General features: G+C 45.9%; 1 protein-coding gene across 2 annotated transcripts; it reads left to right on the top strand.

Annotated features, from left to right (window-relative positions):
- Positions 1-2,143: 2,143 nt before the first annotated feature.
- TMEM143 (transmembrane protein 143) lies at positions 2,144-15,968 on the top strand. 2 transcript variants are annotated; one of them, XM_066631273.1, is made up of 8 exons: positions 2,144-2,209; positions 3,917-4,112; positions 6,253-6,360; positions 6,540-6,734; positions 8,047-8,180; positions 9,109-9,388; positions 11,246-11,447; positions 12,485-15,968. In XM_066631273.1, the coding sequence occupies exons 2-8, from the start codon at positions 3,918-3,920 to the stop codon at positions 12,649-12,651; spliced, it is 1,281 nt and encodes a 426-aa protein (XP_066487370.1). In that variant the 5' UTR covers positions 2,144-2,209; position 3,917; the 3' UTR covers positions 12,652-15,968. The 2 variants fall into 2 exon arrangements, with proteins under 2 accessions (XP_066487370.1, XP_066487369.1); XM_066631272.1 differs by lacking the exon at positions 2,144-2,209 and adding an exon at positions 2,537-2,612.
- The last annotated feature ends 3,789 nt before the right edge of the window (positions 15,969-19,757 follow it).

Raw genomic sequence — 19,757 nt, 5'->3', positions numbered from 1 at the left:
ACAAATAATAAAGATAACAAAGATACACCTGCTGTTTCCACTGTCACCCCCTGGACTCCAAATAGGTTTGGTGTGATCCTGGCTATATCCTTTGACTGTCTCCCTTCACCATTACCAGGATAAGAAATCATCCTGGCTGTGCAATTTTACTTCACCCCAGCAAGCAACAATGACCTGTGTACAGATGCAGTGGGGCAAATGTTATCTCAAACATGCTTTTCGGAAACTGCTATATCACTGCAGCAGCCTCCAGGGTGCAGGGAGCCCTGTGCAACCTTACGCAGGACTCCCCAAAGCTTAGAAAGTGAAGCGAAAGCGACCTGCCTCCACAAAACCAGAAGTGGAGCACTATCGCTCCACTTTCACTTTTTAAGCTTCGGGGAGCCCTGTGGACGTTCACGCAGGGCTCCCTGCACCCCTGGGAGGCTGCTGCAGGGACTGCTAAGTAAATGCCAGTCCCTGGCAGCCATTTTCAACCACTGTGCCATGGATGGTCTGCAGGTGTGCCGCAGGAGTTTGGGGGAGGACCATTTGTTAATAGAGCCACTGGGGGATGTGAGCACCTGTTGTCAGTGTGGTGTGCCTTGTTAATTGTCAAAAACAGGATGGTGTGCCTTGACAATTTTAGTGCTTTGTCAGTGTGCCATGAGATGAAAAAGATTGAAAATCACTAGGCTAGGGCATCATGATGCCCTAGTTTGAGAAGCCCTGCATTAAGGGCACACAGCTAAATCCTCACAGCTTTACTTACCATGTTTCAATGATGGCTAGTGAGGAAGCACAAGTGCTTCCTCACTAGCCATCATTGAAACAAGTAAAGCTGTGGGATTTAGGGCACAATCCTAACCAGATCTACTCAGAAGTAAGTCCTATGTTGTTCTGAAAAGACTGAAAAGCTAAGAAAAAGTGCTTCCTCACTAGCCATCACTGAAATAAGTAAAGCTGTGAGAATTTGGGGCACAGTCCTAACCAGTCTACTCAGAAGTCCTATCTTGTTCAATGGGGCTTACTCTCAGGAAAGTGTGGTTAGGATTGCAGCCTTAGACTGAAAGGCTGAGAAAAAGTGCTTCCTCACTAGCCATCATTGAAATAAACTGTGAGGATTTAGACCAGTCATTTTCAACCACTGGTGTGCCACAGATGGTATACAGGTGTGCCACAAGAGGTTGGTGGAGGGTCGTTTGTTAGTAGGGGGATGCGAGCCCCTGCTGTCAAGGGTGAGCCTTGTCAGTGGTCAAAAAACCATGGTGTGCCTTGATAGCTGTAGCACCTTGTCAGTGTGCCGTGAGATGGAAATGGTTGAAAATCCCGTCTAAACCCTCACAGCTTTACTTGTTCCAATGATGACTTGTGAGGAAGCACTTTTTCTCAGCCTCTCAGTCTAAATCAGCCATTTTCAACCACTGTGCCATGGCACACTGGTGTGCCGCAAGTGGTCCACAGGCATGCCACAGGAATTTGGGAGAAGGTCGTTTTATAATAGGGCCAATGGGAGATGTGAGCCCCCACTGGCAGCATGGTGTGCCTTGGCAATTCTCAAAAACCTGGTGGTGTGCCTTGACCATTTTAGCGCCTTGGCAGTTTGCCATGAGATGAAAAAGGTTGAAAAATCACTGGTCTAAATCCTCACAGCTTGACTGTTAAAATGGGGGAGAAAGCACAGGCATTTCACCCTGAGCTCCCCTGTGGAAAGTCTGGACAAAAGTGCCATAAAGAAATACTTCTGCCTTTCAGCAACTGTTCAGCTTTAACAGCTGTACCCTGCAACAGCCTTGCTTCTCACTGGGACTACTGCAGGATTCTAGGGGCTGCCTGCTTAAACTACTGTTTCCCTCAACAGGCAGCCCAGTGCCCCACATCACCTTTATTTCTGTCCCCTTCCAAAGCCCTCCTTCTCCCGCTCAGAGAATATTTTCCCGCCCTTATACTCTCTCCGCTCTGCAGTCCCTTCCCCTCCCCCCACCCCGCGCGGGAGAATTCGGCTGAGAGAACTCGAAGCCTGATTGGCTGGACGGGAGCCACACCCCCTTGCGACAGTTGGTCCTCGCAGAGGCTGTTAAAAAAGGGTGGAGGGGGAGAGAAGGTGGCGCGCGCCACACGCACGCGCTTCAAAAGGAGGGCGCTAGGTAACTCGCGCATGCGCAGTTCGCGCGTTCGTCCGCAAACAAGGCAGCTGCGTCCGTGCATGAGCAGTCCAGAGGCGCGATTGGTATGACAGCGAAACCGCTTCCCCTGGATCTTGGCATGATTAAGGATGATATTGGAAGTTCTTATGCTGAATCTGCTTGGTTTTAGCTGGGAAGTGTTAACAAGTGATGCTACGGGTGTGGGTTGTGACTCTAGATTTGACGTCTATAGACCCGCCTTGTGACTCTAGATTTAATGTCCATAGACCCAGCCTGGACTAGCGTTGGTAGAACGCATGCGCACTGCGGGAGTGACATGAGGGCAGAAGCGCGCATGCGCACCATGGGAATGACCGGAGGGCTGAAGCTGAGCCCTCTAATGCGCATGCGGATCCAGGAAGCCCCCCCCCCCGAGAACAAACAGGGAAGGGCGGATGAGGCGCGCAGGAGGGCGCATGCGCAGTTATGCCAACCTTCTATTTAAAGGTTAGAGCTTGTTGCTTGCTGTGGGTTTGCTTTTTTCTGGTTTTATGGGCCTCAGAGTGCACCTGAGGGCTGGCCCTGAGCTGAGGGGGAGGAAGTCGCTGCCCAGCCTGTCAGGGGTGGGCACTGCTCAGTGGCCTGTGCAGCATTAAGTCTCACCAGTTCAGCCAACTGTGGTGCATTTTAGTGAACTTTGACCTCATGCTCTTTGGTTAGGCCCATTTGAGCTGCTGAGTTTCTTTTGGCCCATGAGTTGGACCCTCGTGCAGAAGGTTCTGCTGGGTGCAGTTCCTGCTCAAGACCAGAACACAGGGGACTCCCACTCCAGCTGAGTGTGGAGAGAGTTGGGACAGGCAGAAGAAAACATTTCTTGACCCAGTGTGTTGTTAATCTGTGGAACTCCTTGCCACAGGATGTGGGGATGGCATCTAGCCTGGATGCTTTACAAGGGGGTTGGCAGGGAGTCTGTGGAACTCCTTGCCACATGATGAGGGGACAGAATCTAGCCTGGGTTCTTTACAAGGGGATTGGCAGGGAGTCTGTGGAACTCCTTGCCAGAGGATGTGGGGACGGAATCTAGCCTGGATGCTTTATAGGAGGATTGGCAGGGAGTCTGTGGAACTCCTTGCCACTTGATGAGGGGGCGGCATCTAGTCTGGATGCTTTTCAAGGGGATTGGTGGGGAGTCTGTGGAACTCTTTGCCACATGAAGAGGGGACGGAATCTAGCCTAGAGTCTTTACAAGGGGATTGCTCAGGGAGTCTGGAAATCCTTGCCACAGAATGTGGTGATGGCATCTGGCTTGGATGCATTTAAAAGGAGACTGGACAGATTTTTGGAGGAAAAGTCCTTCATGGGTTACAAGCCATGATGGGTATGTGCAACCTCCTTGATTTTAGAAGGAGGCTACCTCAGAAGGCCGGATGCAAGGGAGGGCACCACGATGCAGGTCTCCTATTGGCTCAGATAGCACACAAGACTTCTGTTGAGCCACTGTGATATACAGGAAGCTGGACTAGATGGGCCTTTGGCCTGATCTAGCGGGGCTCTTCTTGTGTTCCTGAGGTACTGATGACAACCAGCCTTTCCTTCGCAGCCTATCCAGTGGCTGTTGATGCTGAATTCTGGTCTCCTTGGTTTAGCTAGACCTTTGACTTTGATGAACATGCTCCATTGTCTCTTCAAACCATGACTCATATTAGCTGTATCTCACTTGCAACCTAAGGTCAAACTATAAGAACTTTGCAAAAGTTACCAAATGTGGCTTGATGCTGCTGTTTTATGACTAGTACCTTTGACTCTACTAGAATGCTATGTGCAGCACGGTTAGCCCTCGGCGCCAGGGTTGCAGGGTTGTCATCCCGTGGCAAGGCCTCCCTAGCTGCCAAGATGGTGAAATACAAGAAAATGTGGAAACCGACAGAGCCACAAGACTGGTCGATGGAATATCAGGAACGATACATCCCCTTTTCCAAGGAGCAGCTGGTTGATGCCCTGCTGAAGGTATAATTCAGGGGTGTCCAAAGTTTTTGGCAGGAAGGCCACATCACCTCTCTGACACTGTATTGGGGGCTGGGGGGGGAAAGAATTAATTTACATTTAAAATTTGAATAAATTTACATAAGTTTACATAAATGAATATATTAAAGATGAACTTATATGAATGAATGAAGGTCTTGCAATAGCTCAAGGCCTATAAAAGGCCTTGCACAAAGCAAGGCTGGCCTTTCCTTTGCTACTGCTACTGCATCACAGATGTGAAAAAGCAAGCAGTGGAGGGAGCTCTCATCCCACAGCTCACATGAGAGGTCAAACAGTCTCCCTCATGCTGAGAGAAGTTGCGTTGGGCCAGTGCGGGCTTCAACAAATCTCCAGAGGCTCATTGGAGACTGGGGACTCCCTGATGGCCATACTGAGAGGCCTCAAGGGTCGCAAGTGGCCCCCCGGCCGGGGTTTGGGCACCCCTGGTATAATTGAAGCTGGGCGTGGATTCTACAGTCTTGTGATCATATTCACTTAATGCATTCAGCATCCTTCTGGTTTTTAGTCCTTAAGGCTGCAAACATCAAGGTGAAATTGTGCGGGCAGCACTAGGCGAATTTACAGTTGCTGAGTGCAGAAGGCTTTTTAGTGTTTGGAAATGATCTTTTTAGCTGTTCACATCATTAGCAGAAGCAAAACTAATGATGAAAAGAAAGAGTATCTGCCCATTTAAATTGCAGAAGATGGGATTTGGCAAGCTTTGCCAGCTTAGCAGCCAGATGTACAGGTCATGTCTCGTTATCCGCTGGGATATTCCAAACCTCTCGTGAATAAAAAAACAGTGGAAAAATAGATTTAAAGACCTTCTTGCCCCTCCATTGCTCCTAATAAGGTCGTGTCTTGACATTCACAAGGGTTTAATTCTGGAACTCTCTGCTGATACCATAACATGTGTTAAATAAAAGCAATTTTAAAAAAATTAAAAAGTGCATCCCTTTACAATTGTGGCTTGAAACCACTTATCTTACTGTTGTAGAGGCAGTCAGCAATTGGAAATGCAAAGGATTCTTTGCCTGGCTCTTCTGAAGCATGGAATGATCACTTACATGACTGTCTTTCTACAACAGTAAGAAAAGCAGTTTTTTTAAACTGTGATTTTAAAGGGATGCATTTTTCCCCTTCTCCAGGGATCAGCACGTCCCTTCTCATTTGCAGTGGCCATTTGTGTTGAGTCAAATCCGTGTATAAAAAATCCATGTATAGCAAGGTTGGACCTGTATAAGATTCCACAGATTCTCCTCCAGACAACCAGTCATCAATGTAGAGTTTTGTTCTGAGATAATGAGCCCTTAAAGGGGGGGGGGGATGAGACAAACCTTGTTACTCACAGTGCATCAACAATAACAACTTTATATTTAATAAATAAATGGTTGTTAAATATGAATTAAATAATCATTTATTAAGTTTTATATTGCCTTTTTCCACCATACAAAAGAGTGTAGACCCAGAATCCTGATGTTGAGTGATGGTTAGTTTTCTTTTGGCATTTCTTCATACTTTCATATAGCTGCATATAGAAGTATTATAATGTGTTTTGTTCACTTAAAGTTCAGTGCCAACACAGAATTGTCTAAATTCAATAAAAATAGAAGGACTTAGGAGTGGACCTCAACAGGTGGGAAACCCTGGCCTCTGAGCGGCCCGCTTGGAGGCAGGCTGTGCAGCATGGCCTTTCCCAGTTTGAAGAGACACTTGGCTAACAGACTGAGGCAAAGAGGCAAAGAAGGAAGGCCCATAGCCAGGGAGACAGACCAGGGACAGACTGCACTTGTGCCCAGTGTGGAAGGGATTGTCACTCCCAAATTGGCCTTTTCAGCCACACTAGATGCTGTTCCAGAACCACCATTCAGAGCGTGATACCATAGTCTTTCGAGACTGAAGGTTGCCAACTAACTATAAATCTCAAATGCGAAGGGATGGAGAAGCTTGTGATCACAGCAGTGCAGTGGGTAAACGGTTCACTGCCTCAAAGGTGGCAACCTCTCATGTCAAGTAAGACATCTTACTATAAATAGCTGCACTTCCAACACTGCTCAAAGAAATCCTGTATGAAGGGGTCATTTTCTTCCTAGTGAACAGTGTGGTCTCTTCCCTTCCTCAGGAATTCCACTCCTTTAGCCATGCAGATCGAGACTCATTCCTGGCATTTGTCTCCCAAGTGGACTCCTCCCTTCTAATTCGATACCACACCATCTTGGAGCAGTTGAAGGTAATGATGACATATGCACAAATACACTAGGATACACTAGGGTTGGCCCTGTTTCTGAATGAACTGTTCCCTTGGTATGAAAGGCTGGGGAGGGGGGACTGTATAATAGGGGAGCAGCTTTCGTAATCTAATATGGGTATTGTGACTAGTATTATAAATACTGCTCATTTTCCCTCTAGGCTCTCTATGAACCCGTTAATCCTGACCGGGATACACTGCAAGAATTCTCTTTGACGGATGCGGAGCGGTTAACAAAAGAACAGGAGATTTTAGCCAGGATAGAACCTCTCTTGGATCAGGCCAATTTCAACAGCTTGTCAGAGGATGCACTGGCATATGCCCTTGTGGTTAACCATCCTCATGATGAAGTTCAGGTGTGGCTTTTGCCAAGGTGGGGGTGGGGCCACAACCTTTTCCTTATTATAACAACTGGTCTACTGTGGGTCTCATTTCTAGTTGCAGGCTTGGACCAAAGTTTTTGAGTCCTGTGTGGCATCCACAGCTTAAATTGTGGAATTCCTCCCATTTTCCCTCTAATATTCAGTGGCTTGCCCGAAGTAATGGGATTTTCTCAGTGCTAAGATCAAAAGTCACCGTGGATTTAAAAAAACTGACTTTTCTACTTAACTCTGATTTGAGTATACCAGATATCTTTTATTATGTTAGCAGCATAGTCCAAGAACACACAAAAGTATACAGTATACTATATGCATATATTAAAGTTTTGAAATTTCTGCCTCTCCCGTCATTCAGAGGTTTGCTTCTACTATGCCATGTCATGCAATAACTTTAATTAACATCAGTTCCTAACTTGCTGTACTGTACAGGTTGAGCCTACTTATCTGTGGATTTTTGATCCACATATTTCCCTCAATGGAGGTCCTCTAGACCCCCGTTGTGCCAGACTCAGCCCAACTTGAAGCCTCCAGAGGTGACTGGAGCTGTGCTCTGGTTGCCTCTGGAGGCTCTTCTGAGGCCTGTGGAAACAGCCTCAGAAAGGACTGCAAGGTCTTCTGGTTTTCAGTTGAAAACGAGATGTGCCCTTCTAGGACCTCGGGAGGCCTTTCTGGTTTTCAGTTGAAAACGAGATGTGCCCTTCTAGGACCTCGGGAGGCCTTTCTGAGGCCTGTGGAGGCCATGTGTGGCCTCTATGATCCTCAGAAAGGCCCCCAAAAGTGTTGGAAGTTGTCTTCCGGTTTCACCTTCCAGCGCTTTCGGGGGTCTTCCTGAGGCCCATGAAGTTTGCACGCAGCCTCTATGGGCCTCAGAACAGCTCTGGACATGACTGGTGTAAGGCTCCGGTTGTGTTTGGAGCTCAGTGGACCCCAAAACCCGTGTGATTTGATTTCACGCCGAACTCGGTATCCACAAGGGTCCAGGAACAGAACCCTCATGGATAACGAGGGTCCACCTGTATTTTGTATGTAGGACATGAATTTTGTTATAGATTTTATTGCTTTTTCATGCTTGGGATTTAATGATTAGTTTTGTTGTCTTTATTTAAGCTATGTTTTTGCATTTTTCTTTAAAAAAAACATTGTTTAAAAATGTGAAATTTTTCACTTACATTAAAACAAATGCCAACTAGGCATGGGGTGTCCCTTAGAGGCAGCTGCACCTCAGTACTAGGTATGTTTATCCCCAAACAATTGTATTTTCAAGCCAGACCTGACTTCCTTTCTGCAGGTGTCTGTCAATCTGGATCAGTATGAATACATAAGGTTCTGGGCTCTTGGGCAGCGAATAGGACCATTGCGTGTGATGACTCTGCTGCAGACCCAGAGGGGATTCTTTGGCACATCACGGATTCCAGGAGATAGGCAAGAAAAATTTATTTCCCTGTTATCTTTTGGACACTGGTTACAAGCTATGGTGAGGCTTGTAGCTGAATTGCTGAAGCAACAAACTTGCAAGGTTGTTGTAAGAATTGCTGAGTCAGTGTATATGAAGTGCTTGATGACTAGTAAGTGGTTATGGTCTGTCTTAGTGATGACATTTTTTTCATGAAACCTGAAATTTCTGCAGGTAGACAACTTTAGTTTATTTGCTCCCAGGGGACACAAATTCTCCTTTAAAGGATTTGACATTTTTAGTTAGGAAAAACTATTTTTTTTCTTTTGAATTTAATGGGGAAGGGGGTGACTGCATAATCTAAAAGCAAAGTTCACAGATGCCTTGTATTCTTTGTTGGACTGTGCCATTTAATTAATTTACTTTGTTAGTAGCCAACCAGGGCTTTAAGGACTTTTACAGCCCAATTCTAAGCTGCCTAGTGCTGCACGGTACAGTGGTGCCAAAATGGCCACTTTTGTATCCTGCCGCTATATCCCACGGGGTCAGAGCAACTGACTGAGTCTCCTCGGGGGAAGGGAACATCGGTTTCTTTACCCCATGCAGAATTCAGCTGGCCCCAATGGGTCTTCTTGGGCCTGCGCCAGCTCCCGATCTTGGTACAGGAAAGTACAGCTGTCTGCACCATGCTTTCAGCCAAAAGAAGCTGCATATTCTGGCTAGAATTGCACCAGTGAGAGTAATGTATTCTGGCTAGTATAGGGCCAATCATTTGCTACAAGAAAATGCGTTGGAAGAAGACACGGTGGGCAAAGCAATCTACCCTAGGTGCCTTCTTCCCAAGAAGCCTGTACTTCCCAAGAATAAGTATGCTTCTTGCTTCTTTGCCCATATGCAAATTTTAATCAATTAGTGCAATGAATCCAACTTAGATCTTTTTCTACCCCCTTGTTACAGACGTTATTTCAAACGCGTGGTGGTGGCTGCCCGGATCAAGAATGGCCACCTGGTGCTGAAATGCTTTAAAGACATACCTCTGGAAGGACTGGAGCAGTTGCTGCCATCTGTTAAAGTCCGCACATCCATCTTGTACCGGGCCCTTCTGAACAGCATGTTGATAGTGAGCGGTTTGGCGGTCTTTGTCAATGTGGGCATGGTGGTTCTTAGTGACCTCAAGATTGGCACCACTTCTCTGCTGATTTTCTTTGCTGCCTTCATGGCCTTTCGGGCTTGGAAGGTATGTACATCACTACAACCTCTGCTCCCAGAAGATGGCAAGTTGCAGTGCTAACTGGGGTCTGGTAGGAAGGATAGCCTGCTTCTGAAATAGATCCCTGGCCCTCTCTCATTTGGAAAACATCGCCTGTCCCAGAGCAGATAGGGAAATATAGTTCAGGGCACAGTATCAAGGACACAGTGCAACAGTCTTGCAGTACTAGTCTGGTCAGTTTGTGGATGGGAGAATGCCTGGGAATGTACACCACCTAGAACTCCCTGATGGACAATGATTGACTTGTACACCAGAGTACCATAAATGACACTGTAATGTAGTAGTAAAGACTCAACTATGAACCTCTGCTATGAATTCCATTTCACTAAGTGGCCTTGGGCAAACTATCACTTTCTGCATGCATGTGTGGATACAAAATGTGGGTTCACAGATTGACCTGTATTTCATATGGATGTGCTTCTGAAGATGCATGCTACAGCCACCTTCTTGAGGGCTAGCAACTCTAGGTCTAGATAATAGATCGCCTTGGTACCCTATGTATTCTGCCTTGAGCTCCATCATGGAAGAAAGACAGGATGTACATGTAATAAATACAAAAACAGGGCTGTTTTTGCAGTATGGATTACTGCAGTGGTTCTCACACTTTGAGGGAGCTTTACTCCCTCAGTAAGTCCTTGTAGGGGGAAGGGCTAGGGCAGCGACGCAATCCCCAGGATCATGTCACTGAGGGAGGTTGAGGGGGGTGTTTTCACTTATATTCAAGTAGTAGGGCTGCAGGAGGTTTGGGGAGCCCTGCGCTACCCTCTGCAGCGCACCCCGAGGCTTGGAACATTCTGTAAAAGCAGGTGCAAAGCACCTTCTGCAAAATGGAAGTGCTTTGTGCCTGCTTTTACTGAAGATTCTAAGCCTCAGGAGCACTGCAGCGGGCTGCGCAGGGCTTCCTGAACCTCCTGCAGCCTACTGCAGTCCTAACTACTTGAATGCAAGTGCAAACACACACCCCCCATAGAGACACAATTGTGGGGATTGTTTCCCTGCTTCTCCCCTTCCCCTGCCCCTTAAAGAGATGGGGAAACCTTTACACAAACTGGTGGGTCGCAACCCACCAGTTTGAGAACCACTGGGTTACTGAAACACTAAAGCATTGTGTAAATGCTAAAATAAAGATGAGAGACTTGGGGAATGCTACAATAAAACATGTTGGAAAACAACAGGAGCTATATGGACTTAGTTCAGATGTAACAGACAAACATGGTCAAGTGCTAGACACTCTTGCATGTTCGTACTACATAGTTCTAGCTCATGAGAAACCATAGTTTGCTGTTATTTCCAAACCAGGCAACTATACAGTTTGCACTTTCCCTGCAAAGAAGGATCCTGGCTTCATCGATTTGTTCTGCAGTTTAATGATGTCTTAGTTTTAGAGGGTTTTTAAGAAGTTGTTTGTACCTAATCAGTTGTATTGGATAATCCCTAGTTCTAGTATTGTGAAAGAAAAAGTTTCTTTTACTACACCACACGTAACTTTATCAGTGTGAGAGCTCAATCTTGAGCTGTTACCGCTGGTCCTCTGCTGGCACTGAGTGTTGCAAACATGCCGTAAGGCATGTCTTCAGTCTTCAGCGCCGGAACTACCCCAGCACCGGCCGGTGCTGGGCTAGTGCCAGTGGAACACTGGTGTTCTGCTACTCAGTGGTCATGTGGACCGCTGGGAGGCGGAGACATACCTCGCCTCCAGCCTTGTTGGGGAACCAAAGGAACCAGGATCCAAGTTTATTCCTTCCCCAAGCTGGTGGTATGTCTTTGCCACTCACCTTGCCTTTCTGAGGACATCTCTGCATATTCTTTTTTCTCTTTGATCAGGTCTTTGGCCAACGGCGGAACATTCACTCCCTTGAGCTGATGCACATGCTATATTATCGCAGCACATCTAACAACTCAGAGCTACTGGACGCCCTTGCTCTGCGTGCCCAGGAGGAGCATGCTAAAGAGGTCATCTTGGCACACAGTTTCTTCCTTCAACAGCAGCAGGAACACCAGCAATACTCCTTGAAGGAGGACATAGGTATTACTCAGCTTTGGTTCTATGGGTTGGGAAAGGAAAACTAGAGCTAGTATCACAGATTTGAATGCTTAGTAGTGGGTGATCAAGCCACTATTCTGTAGTATGAAGATCTTCAGTAGACTGAAGAGACCAGAATTGAATTAAGTTAAAAGCGCTTTATTTGCCAGTTATAGGATAGATAAAATTACATTACAGAAATTACATTTCCTTGTTCCTACTCATGCATGCGTACACAGCTAGATGGCCAGTTAAACTTGTAGAAGATTTCTGAGGGGTCAGAGTTCTGGCAGTTGACACGGTATTTCTGATCTTGCCCTGCTGATCTCTGTCCAAATGGAGTCTGTCCCTTTGGTTATTTAGTCCTTCCGCTGCCATTACAATGCATTGTAATACATACTTTTCCACTCACTCAATACAATACTTTTCCACTCACTCTTCCTTACACCAGCTAGTCACTACCCAACTCTGACCATTGGCACATGATAGTCCAGATGTCTTTAACACCAAGCTTATCACCTGAGGGCTATGTTTAGGCAAGGAGGTGAGGACTATGTTGCCTCTGAGAATCCTGATGTCTGAAACATCCTACTTAGTAGGTGACATCGGCTTGATTAAAACCCACAATTGCAACCTTACAATTTGTTTAGTCTTGTTTCCTGATAAATTCTTCTTATGATATAATGTGGTTTGATCAACTTATCTGTGGTCACCAGATCTCCTCTCTCTCTCTCTCTCTCTCTCTCTCCTGGCCTCTTGTTAAGCTAAGCAAGCAAGTCAAATATCACTTGCCCACAATCATTTCATGAAGACACCCAGTTTTTAATTGATCTTAAGCATCCATAATTGATCCATAAGCATCAATGGATGTATCACCAATCCGTAGATTAGATCGTAACATTATCTCTGGGAGTGGGATTTAGCCACCAGCATGTTTCTTGACCTATCTGTTTTGGTTTTACTGTATGAGTTGCCTTAACAATTACTTTGAGAATGAAAGTGTGGGATATAAGTAGTTTAATACATTTTTCTGTCCCCAGACTCTAAAACTGTTGAACACCTGAGGCAAGAGGTTCAAGCTTGGCTGCATCTCCACTCTGGGCTAGATCTTACCTTCTGTGCTGAACGTGCCTGCAAGCACCTCAGGGACCTCAGAGCTGGGTGCGCAGGCCTTCCCACAGCTGCAGCCCATCCTGGGACTGGGTAGAAGTCCCACCGCCCCATGGTTGTGTGCTCTAGCCAGCAGTTCTGCTTTTAAGTGTTCAGGACTCCTGACAAGCCTTTAACATCAACATTCTGAGTTTAGAATGCACAGACATGGGAAGACTTAAATTTTCTCAGTGCATTACAGGAGTGAAGCTCATAGGCTGTTTCTGATGTTGCATGGGTATCTAGAAACCACATGGTTTCTTCCACCGTTCTGGGTGGTTGCTCTTTGGATGTCTATGTCAAGTGGCATGCATCACAGCATGACTGAGGAATAAAATATTATTTGGCATACAGCATTAGACCCCATTGTAAGGGGGCCATATTACACCCTAAGGACTCGATTATAGGCAAGGGGGACTTTCTTTTAAAATTTCCCTACTTGTTTTTGCACTTTTACTATCTGCTGCTCTCCCCCCCCCCCCTTTTTTGGAGCTGTTTGTTTTCTTTTCTCTGAGAAAAGTAAGAAAGTGGTTTTTTTAACGGAGGTGTTTACAATGAAACCAGAATGGCTCAAAGGCATTAATCTCTTGTACTTAGAACAAGGTTGAATTTTAAACATCCTTAGGTTTCCTGCTGGGGCTTTTTCCAGGTTAATAACTTTTATAGCACTTTGAAGTGCAAGCTGTACACTTATATGGAGCTCGAAGACCATTCTGCACAGCAGGTTCCTGTTTGCTGCTGTTTTATAGAGAGAACAAAAGTTGAGACACAAACTGTATGGTCTTAGCAATTTGGTCAGCTCAGGCACTGCTGAGAGAGTCTGCATGTACCCAGAGGCACTCTTCTACTGGTTCTCCTACTCTTGTACTCTGCCTCCGTACTGAAAATGGCTCCAGCCTTGGAATAAATTGAAGGTCCAAGTTAATGAACTCAAGCCTTCTGGATTTAAGACTGTGTCCAGCATCCACTGGACTGTGCTATTTCTGGTTAGCCAATAATAATGGTGGTATTCTACCATGATAGCATGGTGTTAATAGTCCAGATACATGTACTGAACAGTTTTGGAAGGATGGCTGGTGATGGGTTTGATGCAGAAACAGCTTTGCTACCTCCTACTTCTGTTGTGTGCAATAAGGTCTCATACTATCCTCACAGACTATGGACCTGACTTCTCTGCTTCTTCTGTGCATAAATCCATGTTCTTATACTGTGGGTATGTATTGTGTTGGGACAGCTGCTTCTTCGCCTAATGAATGTACTGCATGAGCAGATGTAGCATTGTTTGCTGCTGGCTGTGTAAGACATGGGACACATGGGTGTAAGAGGTCTCTCATACCTTCTGGAGAGATGCAGTGAAAGAACACACTTTAATTCAGCAGCATTCTTAATGGTGTGCATGGCTGTCAAATACAACAGCCTAAAACTCCATTTTATAGGATGCAAATAATAATGAAACAAATAGTGGACTCTCCTCATCTGCAGGGTCATAATCTGCAGAGGCCTCAGGGCTGGAGGAACTCAGAGGACCTCCTGGACTTGACCAGAAGGCACTTGTGGTTTGCACTGGTGACTTCAGTTGCGTCTAGGAAGTGTTCTGAGGTGCAGAGGCTATGTGTGGCCTCCCAGTGCCTCGGAACACCTACTGGACATGACCAGAAGGTCCTCAAGCCATGGATTTCATTTTCTGAGGAATTTGGTGTCCGTGGGGGGTTCTAGAATGGATCCCCGCAGATACCAAAGGCTCACTGTACTATTGTGTGTATCCATCTACTATTGTAAGAGATAAAAGTAACAATGGGGTAATATATCTGACTTTTAGTTTGTTCTATTACAGGTATGCCCCTTACTTGCAGGAATTTCGTTCTGAAACCCCCTGCGGTTACATGAAACCAAGGATACAGGTGAATTCCTGCCCCCCACCCTCTGAGGCCAAGCAGAGCTCTGCTCTCCTCACCTTCAATGGGTCACCTGAACCCAGCAGAGGCCACTGATGTCCATCCACAGCCTCTCCTGGGCTTCACACAGAGCCTAGCAATTAAAAAAATGCAACTTTGGTTTCATGGAAAAACTGACATTTTTAATGCCTTATAAAGCATTAGAAGGCCTGGGGAAGCTGAAACTGAAAGTTGTGTTTTTTGACTACTGGGCTCAGTTTGAGCCTGGCAGAGGTCACTGAGATGTCTATGGCCTCTGCTGGGTTCAGATGATCCTCCAGAGGTAAGGGGAGGAGAGCTTGGGGGGGGGGGTGCATGGCGGGGCCATGTGGACCCAATCTGTGGATAAATGAATCTGCAGATATGGGGGTCCACCCTGTGTGCCACTCCTTTGAATTCCTTCCAATAGATCAGTGGTTTTCAGACTTGGGCGTTGCGACGCCCCAGCCTGAGAGCCCTGGGTAGTTTTCCCTTAAGGGGAAGAGTGGTTAAGAATTTTCCCTTAAGCGCAGAGCCCTCCAGAAGACTATGGTGACCACTTCCCGTTTTGTGATCATGAAACAGGAAGTTGTTGTGATCTGGAGGGCTTTGCACTGCGTGGGGAGCCCTGCTGAGGCTGGTGCTGGGCTCCCCCAACCCCCGGGAGGCTGCTACAGGCAGGGGTGAATGGCAGCACATCCCTGAGCCCAGATCAGAGGTGCAATGCTGAGCATCTTGTCTCTGTCTTCCCCCTGCCCTCTCCTGCTGCCTGCACTTAGTGGCTCTCAAACTCTCCCAGAGAGTTTGAGAACCACTGCAATAGATGGACACTGTTACTTATTTGCCCTTGATTTACAAATAGAGCTATTTGCTGACGATTACAATAGAATGGGTTGAACAGAGCAAAACACTGGCCTAGCTTTAAGCCTGATACCTTACAGCTAGCATGAACGCAGTCTTAAAATAGCTTCTTTCCCCCACATTGGGACATCATTATGGCTCACAGGAGATGCATGAATTTCTACTATCTCTTCTGTGAAATAAAAGATTTTACCACATCCATGATTGCTTGCTTCCTTCCACCTTCCACGAGGTCTGGTCTAGAGGCTAGAGCCTCCATTTGCCTGAAGATAACAGCTGCAGGTCGCCAGTTTGAGGCCACCAGCACCTTGAATGGTGAGACCTTGAAGCAGCTGACAAGCTGAGCCCAGTTACTCCACCTGCTCTTTGGTGTGAGTGAAGAAGCATCTTGGCTGCCCTCCATGTCAGATGAAGGAGCTGCTTGTCAGCTTGCGTGGGAGGAAACCAGAGGCCAGAATGTGATACCAGATCAAAAAGATCCATCTGAAATGTTGTGGTTCTTGAAAGATAGAACCTTTCTTCGATTGTAAAAATCCCTATGGGGATTTAGAACAGCCTGCCTTTGTAAACCGCCTTGAATAAAGTCTGAGGAGAAATCTGACGACCAAGAAAGGTGGTATATAAATACCTGTATTTTATTATTCCTTTACTCAGTCTCATTTTGGAGCTGGTTTATCCTATAGAACTTGCCTTAGAACTTGGTTGAATTGATCTGAGGTCAGCAACTGTTTGTTCTAGAGAGTCACTGGCTGCAAAAGCACTGAGTCAGAGTTCAAACACATCTGTACTAGCCTGGGCGTGGTTCTGTTGCACAACTTCCTCTGTACCAGTGTATCTCAAACTATATGATGGAGAGGACCAGTAATGTTTTTTTCCTAATATGCCAGGGCTACCATAAAAGTGCCATATTACAATTGTTTTTCTTTCCTGGAAATTTAGTGCAGACCAGCAGCCAATGGCTAGTGGTCTGGTACCAGGCTGTAGACTACCACTTTGAGTAGCACTGCTCTATAGCACTCTTCTTTTAAGTTAGCCATGAGCATATCAAACACTCTATTTGCAAGCCAGATTAGTTTCTTTTTTTAAACCCATTCAGCATTATTGTCTTCCAAAGCCACTTACAATTACCATATACTTAACATCATGGATGGGTTCTTCAAAAGTGTGACTTTATACTGTTCATTGTTTCACTTAATGAAACCGATTTTGCCATAGGTATACAGTCCATAAACAAGAATAAAGCTCCTAAGGTGGCACAGTGCATGTTTCACACTTACCTCTACAGGATTAAATAAAGGAATTGTCCATGCCTACTGGACTTCAGAGCCTCCCTGGGGTTTGCCTGCCAATGTCCAATCCCCACCTACAGTGGGGGCTAGCCATCCCAGTCAAACTGCATGATGGTGCCTGGTGGAGCTGAGTGATGCCCCAGACCATGCAAAGCATGTGGGGGCACAGCCTCGCAAGCGCTGAAACTGACAGCGGCTGTGGCTTCCAGCCACTATGGTTACTGCATGTGCCAGTAGGTGGTGCCTTGCTGCTGGGCTGCATAAGACATTGCAGCACCGGCGACCACCCTTGGGGCTTGGAATGGGGAAGACAGCGCCATATGTAAAGGGAAGGGTGGAGAGCTGGGAGTCATAAGCAGGGCATCCTTTGGGTTAGGGAAAAGGTGGACCAAGCCAGGGGACTAACCATACGTAAACACACATATTTGCATTAAAGACACAAAGCCTTACAGTTCTCATGGCCATTTTTCCCCTCAGAAACATTAAGTGAAACAATGTTAAGTGAGAACTTGCTGTATAACACGGCAAATAAAATAATCCACCTGATACATACCATTACCAAAGTCAGTGCCCAGCCAAGGACATTTCTGAAGTTCTCCCCTTTTGTTTGTGCACAATGCAAGCTAAAGAACCACTGATAAGATGCAAGACTGAACCAACAAGGAATCTCTTCATAAGAACAGCCCATCTGGATCAGGCCATAGGTCCATCTAGTCCAGCTTCCTGTATCTCACAGCAGCCCACCAAATGCTCCAAGGAGCACACAGGACAACAAGAGACCTGCATCCTGGTGCCCTCATCTGGCATTCTGACATAGCCCATTTCTAAAATCAGGAGGTTGCACATACACATCATGGCTTGTAACCCATGATGGATTTTTCCTCCAGAAATTTATCCAATCCTCTTTTAAAGGCATCTAGGTCAGATGCCATCACCACATCTTGTGGCAAGGAGTTCAACAGACTAACTGCATGTTGAGTAAAAAAAATTTTGTCATTTTACCCATAGAACAGTGTTTCCTCAAACTGTGGGTCGGGACCCACTAGTTGGCAGGCAAGCCAATTTCAGATGGGTCCCTATTCAGTTCAATATTTTTAATATATTAGACTTGATGCCACCATGGCATGTGACTGCATCTGGGGAAATGTTATAGACCTGTACTTGTAACAAGCCACTATGTATATTCTTTTAACAATGACAGTCAATGGGACTTACTCCTGGGCGAGTGTGGGTAGGATGGTTAAATGTTTTCCTGCTTGATGCTGTCACTTCCGGTCATGACATCACTTCTGGTGGGTCTTGACAGATTCTCATTCTAAAAAGTGGGTCCTGGTGCTAAATGTGTGAGAACCACTGCCATAGAAGCTACATAGGACACTGCAACAGAGGGTTTTGGACAGTTGGGCTAGGTAGCCTAGTATGGCCTGTGCAGTAATACTTCCTTTTACTATTATAATAACTTCCTATTATTGTGCAGTAATACTTCCTACAACTGTGGGGCGCTGTTGGAAAACAGAGTGGTGTGAAACAGAACTACAGAAGGGAAGAGTGTTCTAATGTAGATATGCTCATAGTATTGTAATCACCAATGCACTGAGTCAGAGCCTGCGGCATAATTGACCACCACTGTTCTCACTCTTCCTACATGGCAGGGATGGAAGATGGTAGGGAGGAACTACAGCCAGGTTGTGACTCATCCTTGGGAACTACAAGCTGCTTGTGGGAGAAGGCATCTAGGGCAGGGCTTCCCAAACCTTTTAGCACTGGGACCCACTTTTAAAAACGACAATCTATCACAACCCACTAGACCTGTGGTTACCAAACTTTTTTGCCTGGAACTCCCTTGACCTACTGGGCCATTGGCCATAGCTCCCCATTAGGGCTACATTCCTATACATTGTATAGGTTAATGGGTTTTTTGCTAGGATTCCTGGGCTCCCCTGTCTGGTTTCTGTGGCTCCCTGGGGAGCCATGGTTCATAGTTTGAGAACCATTACATTAGACAAAAAAAATAATTCTGGAAAGAAATTTTTATTTAATAAACTATTTATAAATAATAATCAGGGCACTGTGCTCCTGAGCCCTAAGACCTTACGTGTGTGTAGACATTTGCTAGACTCTTTCTAGAAATGGAGTTCAAAGGACTGTTCCTATAAACCTTTACAGTCATTCCAGGGTGCCCAGGAGGCTAACCTGGAGAGCAAGATGAGCGATTAGAGACTTCCAGGCCAGATAAAAGACTGAAACCAGGTTCACACGTGATCTATAGCATGCCAATTACTAGAGAAAATCAGGAAATGTGACATTTTAATTTAGGGCATGAAGAATCCCTCATACAACAAGTTAGCATTCCAGCTAACCATTTTCTTCTGCAGACTGCAAACTAGCCAGAGTACACACATTCTAGTGGCTGAAACCACAAAAGGAACAGCTGTAGTTTCTGAACCAAATTATTGAATGGTTTTATGGATTTTATAAAAGCTGGCACTCTAGAGCCAGAATGCTGCAATGTAAGAATCAAACTTATAGGGGACATCGCTGCATTGACAGAGTGGCAGCTGCTTTCTGTATCCCCAAGAGCTGGACAGAATGAAAACTTCCAGGTGGAACATCTCCTGTCACTACAGTGCTAGGCTGGGTGGTGTTTCCCACTCCATGGGACCCATCTACTACCCTCTCTGCAACTCCTAAAGGCACAGACCGCCTGAGTAGCCCTGATCCTTGTTGTAACTACAAAACAGTAACTGAAGCATGTGGAGTGTTATTCTCTCCTCCAGGAAAGTAACGGGGTAATAAAGGGTGACAAGTTTTTCAAAGCTGCAGCCAGGGATAAAGACCTCATCACAAGGCTACCCATATGGGAGAAGCTGCAACAACAGGTAGCAGCCTTCCCTTTGGTGCAGTTCTTAAGCCAGCAGTTTTCAAACATGTTAGCGCTGTGACCCAACAGAAGTTATGTCATTGACCTGGAAGTGACATCATCAATGTCGGCTTCAAATCTAAGCCATGATTAGCTAAAGATCCCCTTATGTAGTGCACTCGTGCTGTGATTTTGCACAGCTCGAAATTCAGTCATTCCAACTCAGAAGTCAGAGAACGCA

The sequence above is a fragment of the Tiliqua scincoides genome, chromosome 5 (genome assembly GCF_035046505.1).
Source record: "Tiliqua scincoides isolate rTilSci1 chromosome 5, rTilSci1.hap2, whole genome shotgun sequence".
Lineage (NCBI taxonomy): Eukaryota > Metazoa > Chordata > Lepidosauria > Squamata > Scincidae > Tiliqua > Tiliqua scincoides.
The sequence above is the reverse complement of the archived record's forward strand: the minus strand, read 5'-3'. Positions and strand labels throughout refer to the sequence as shown.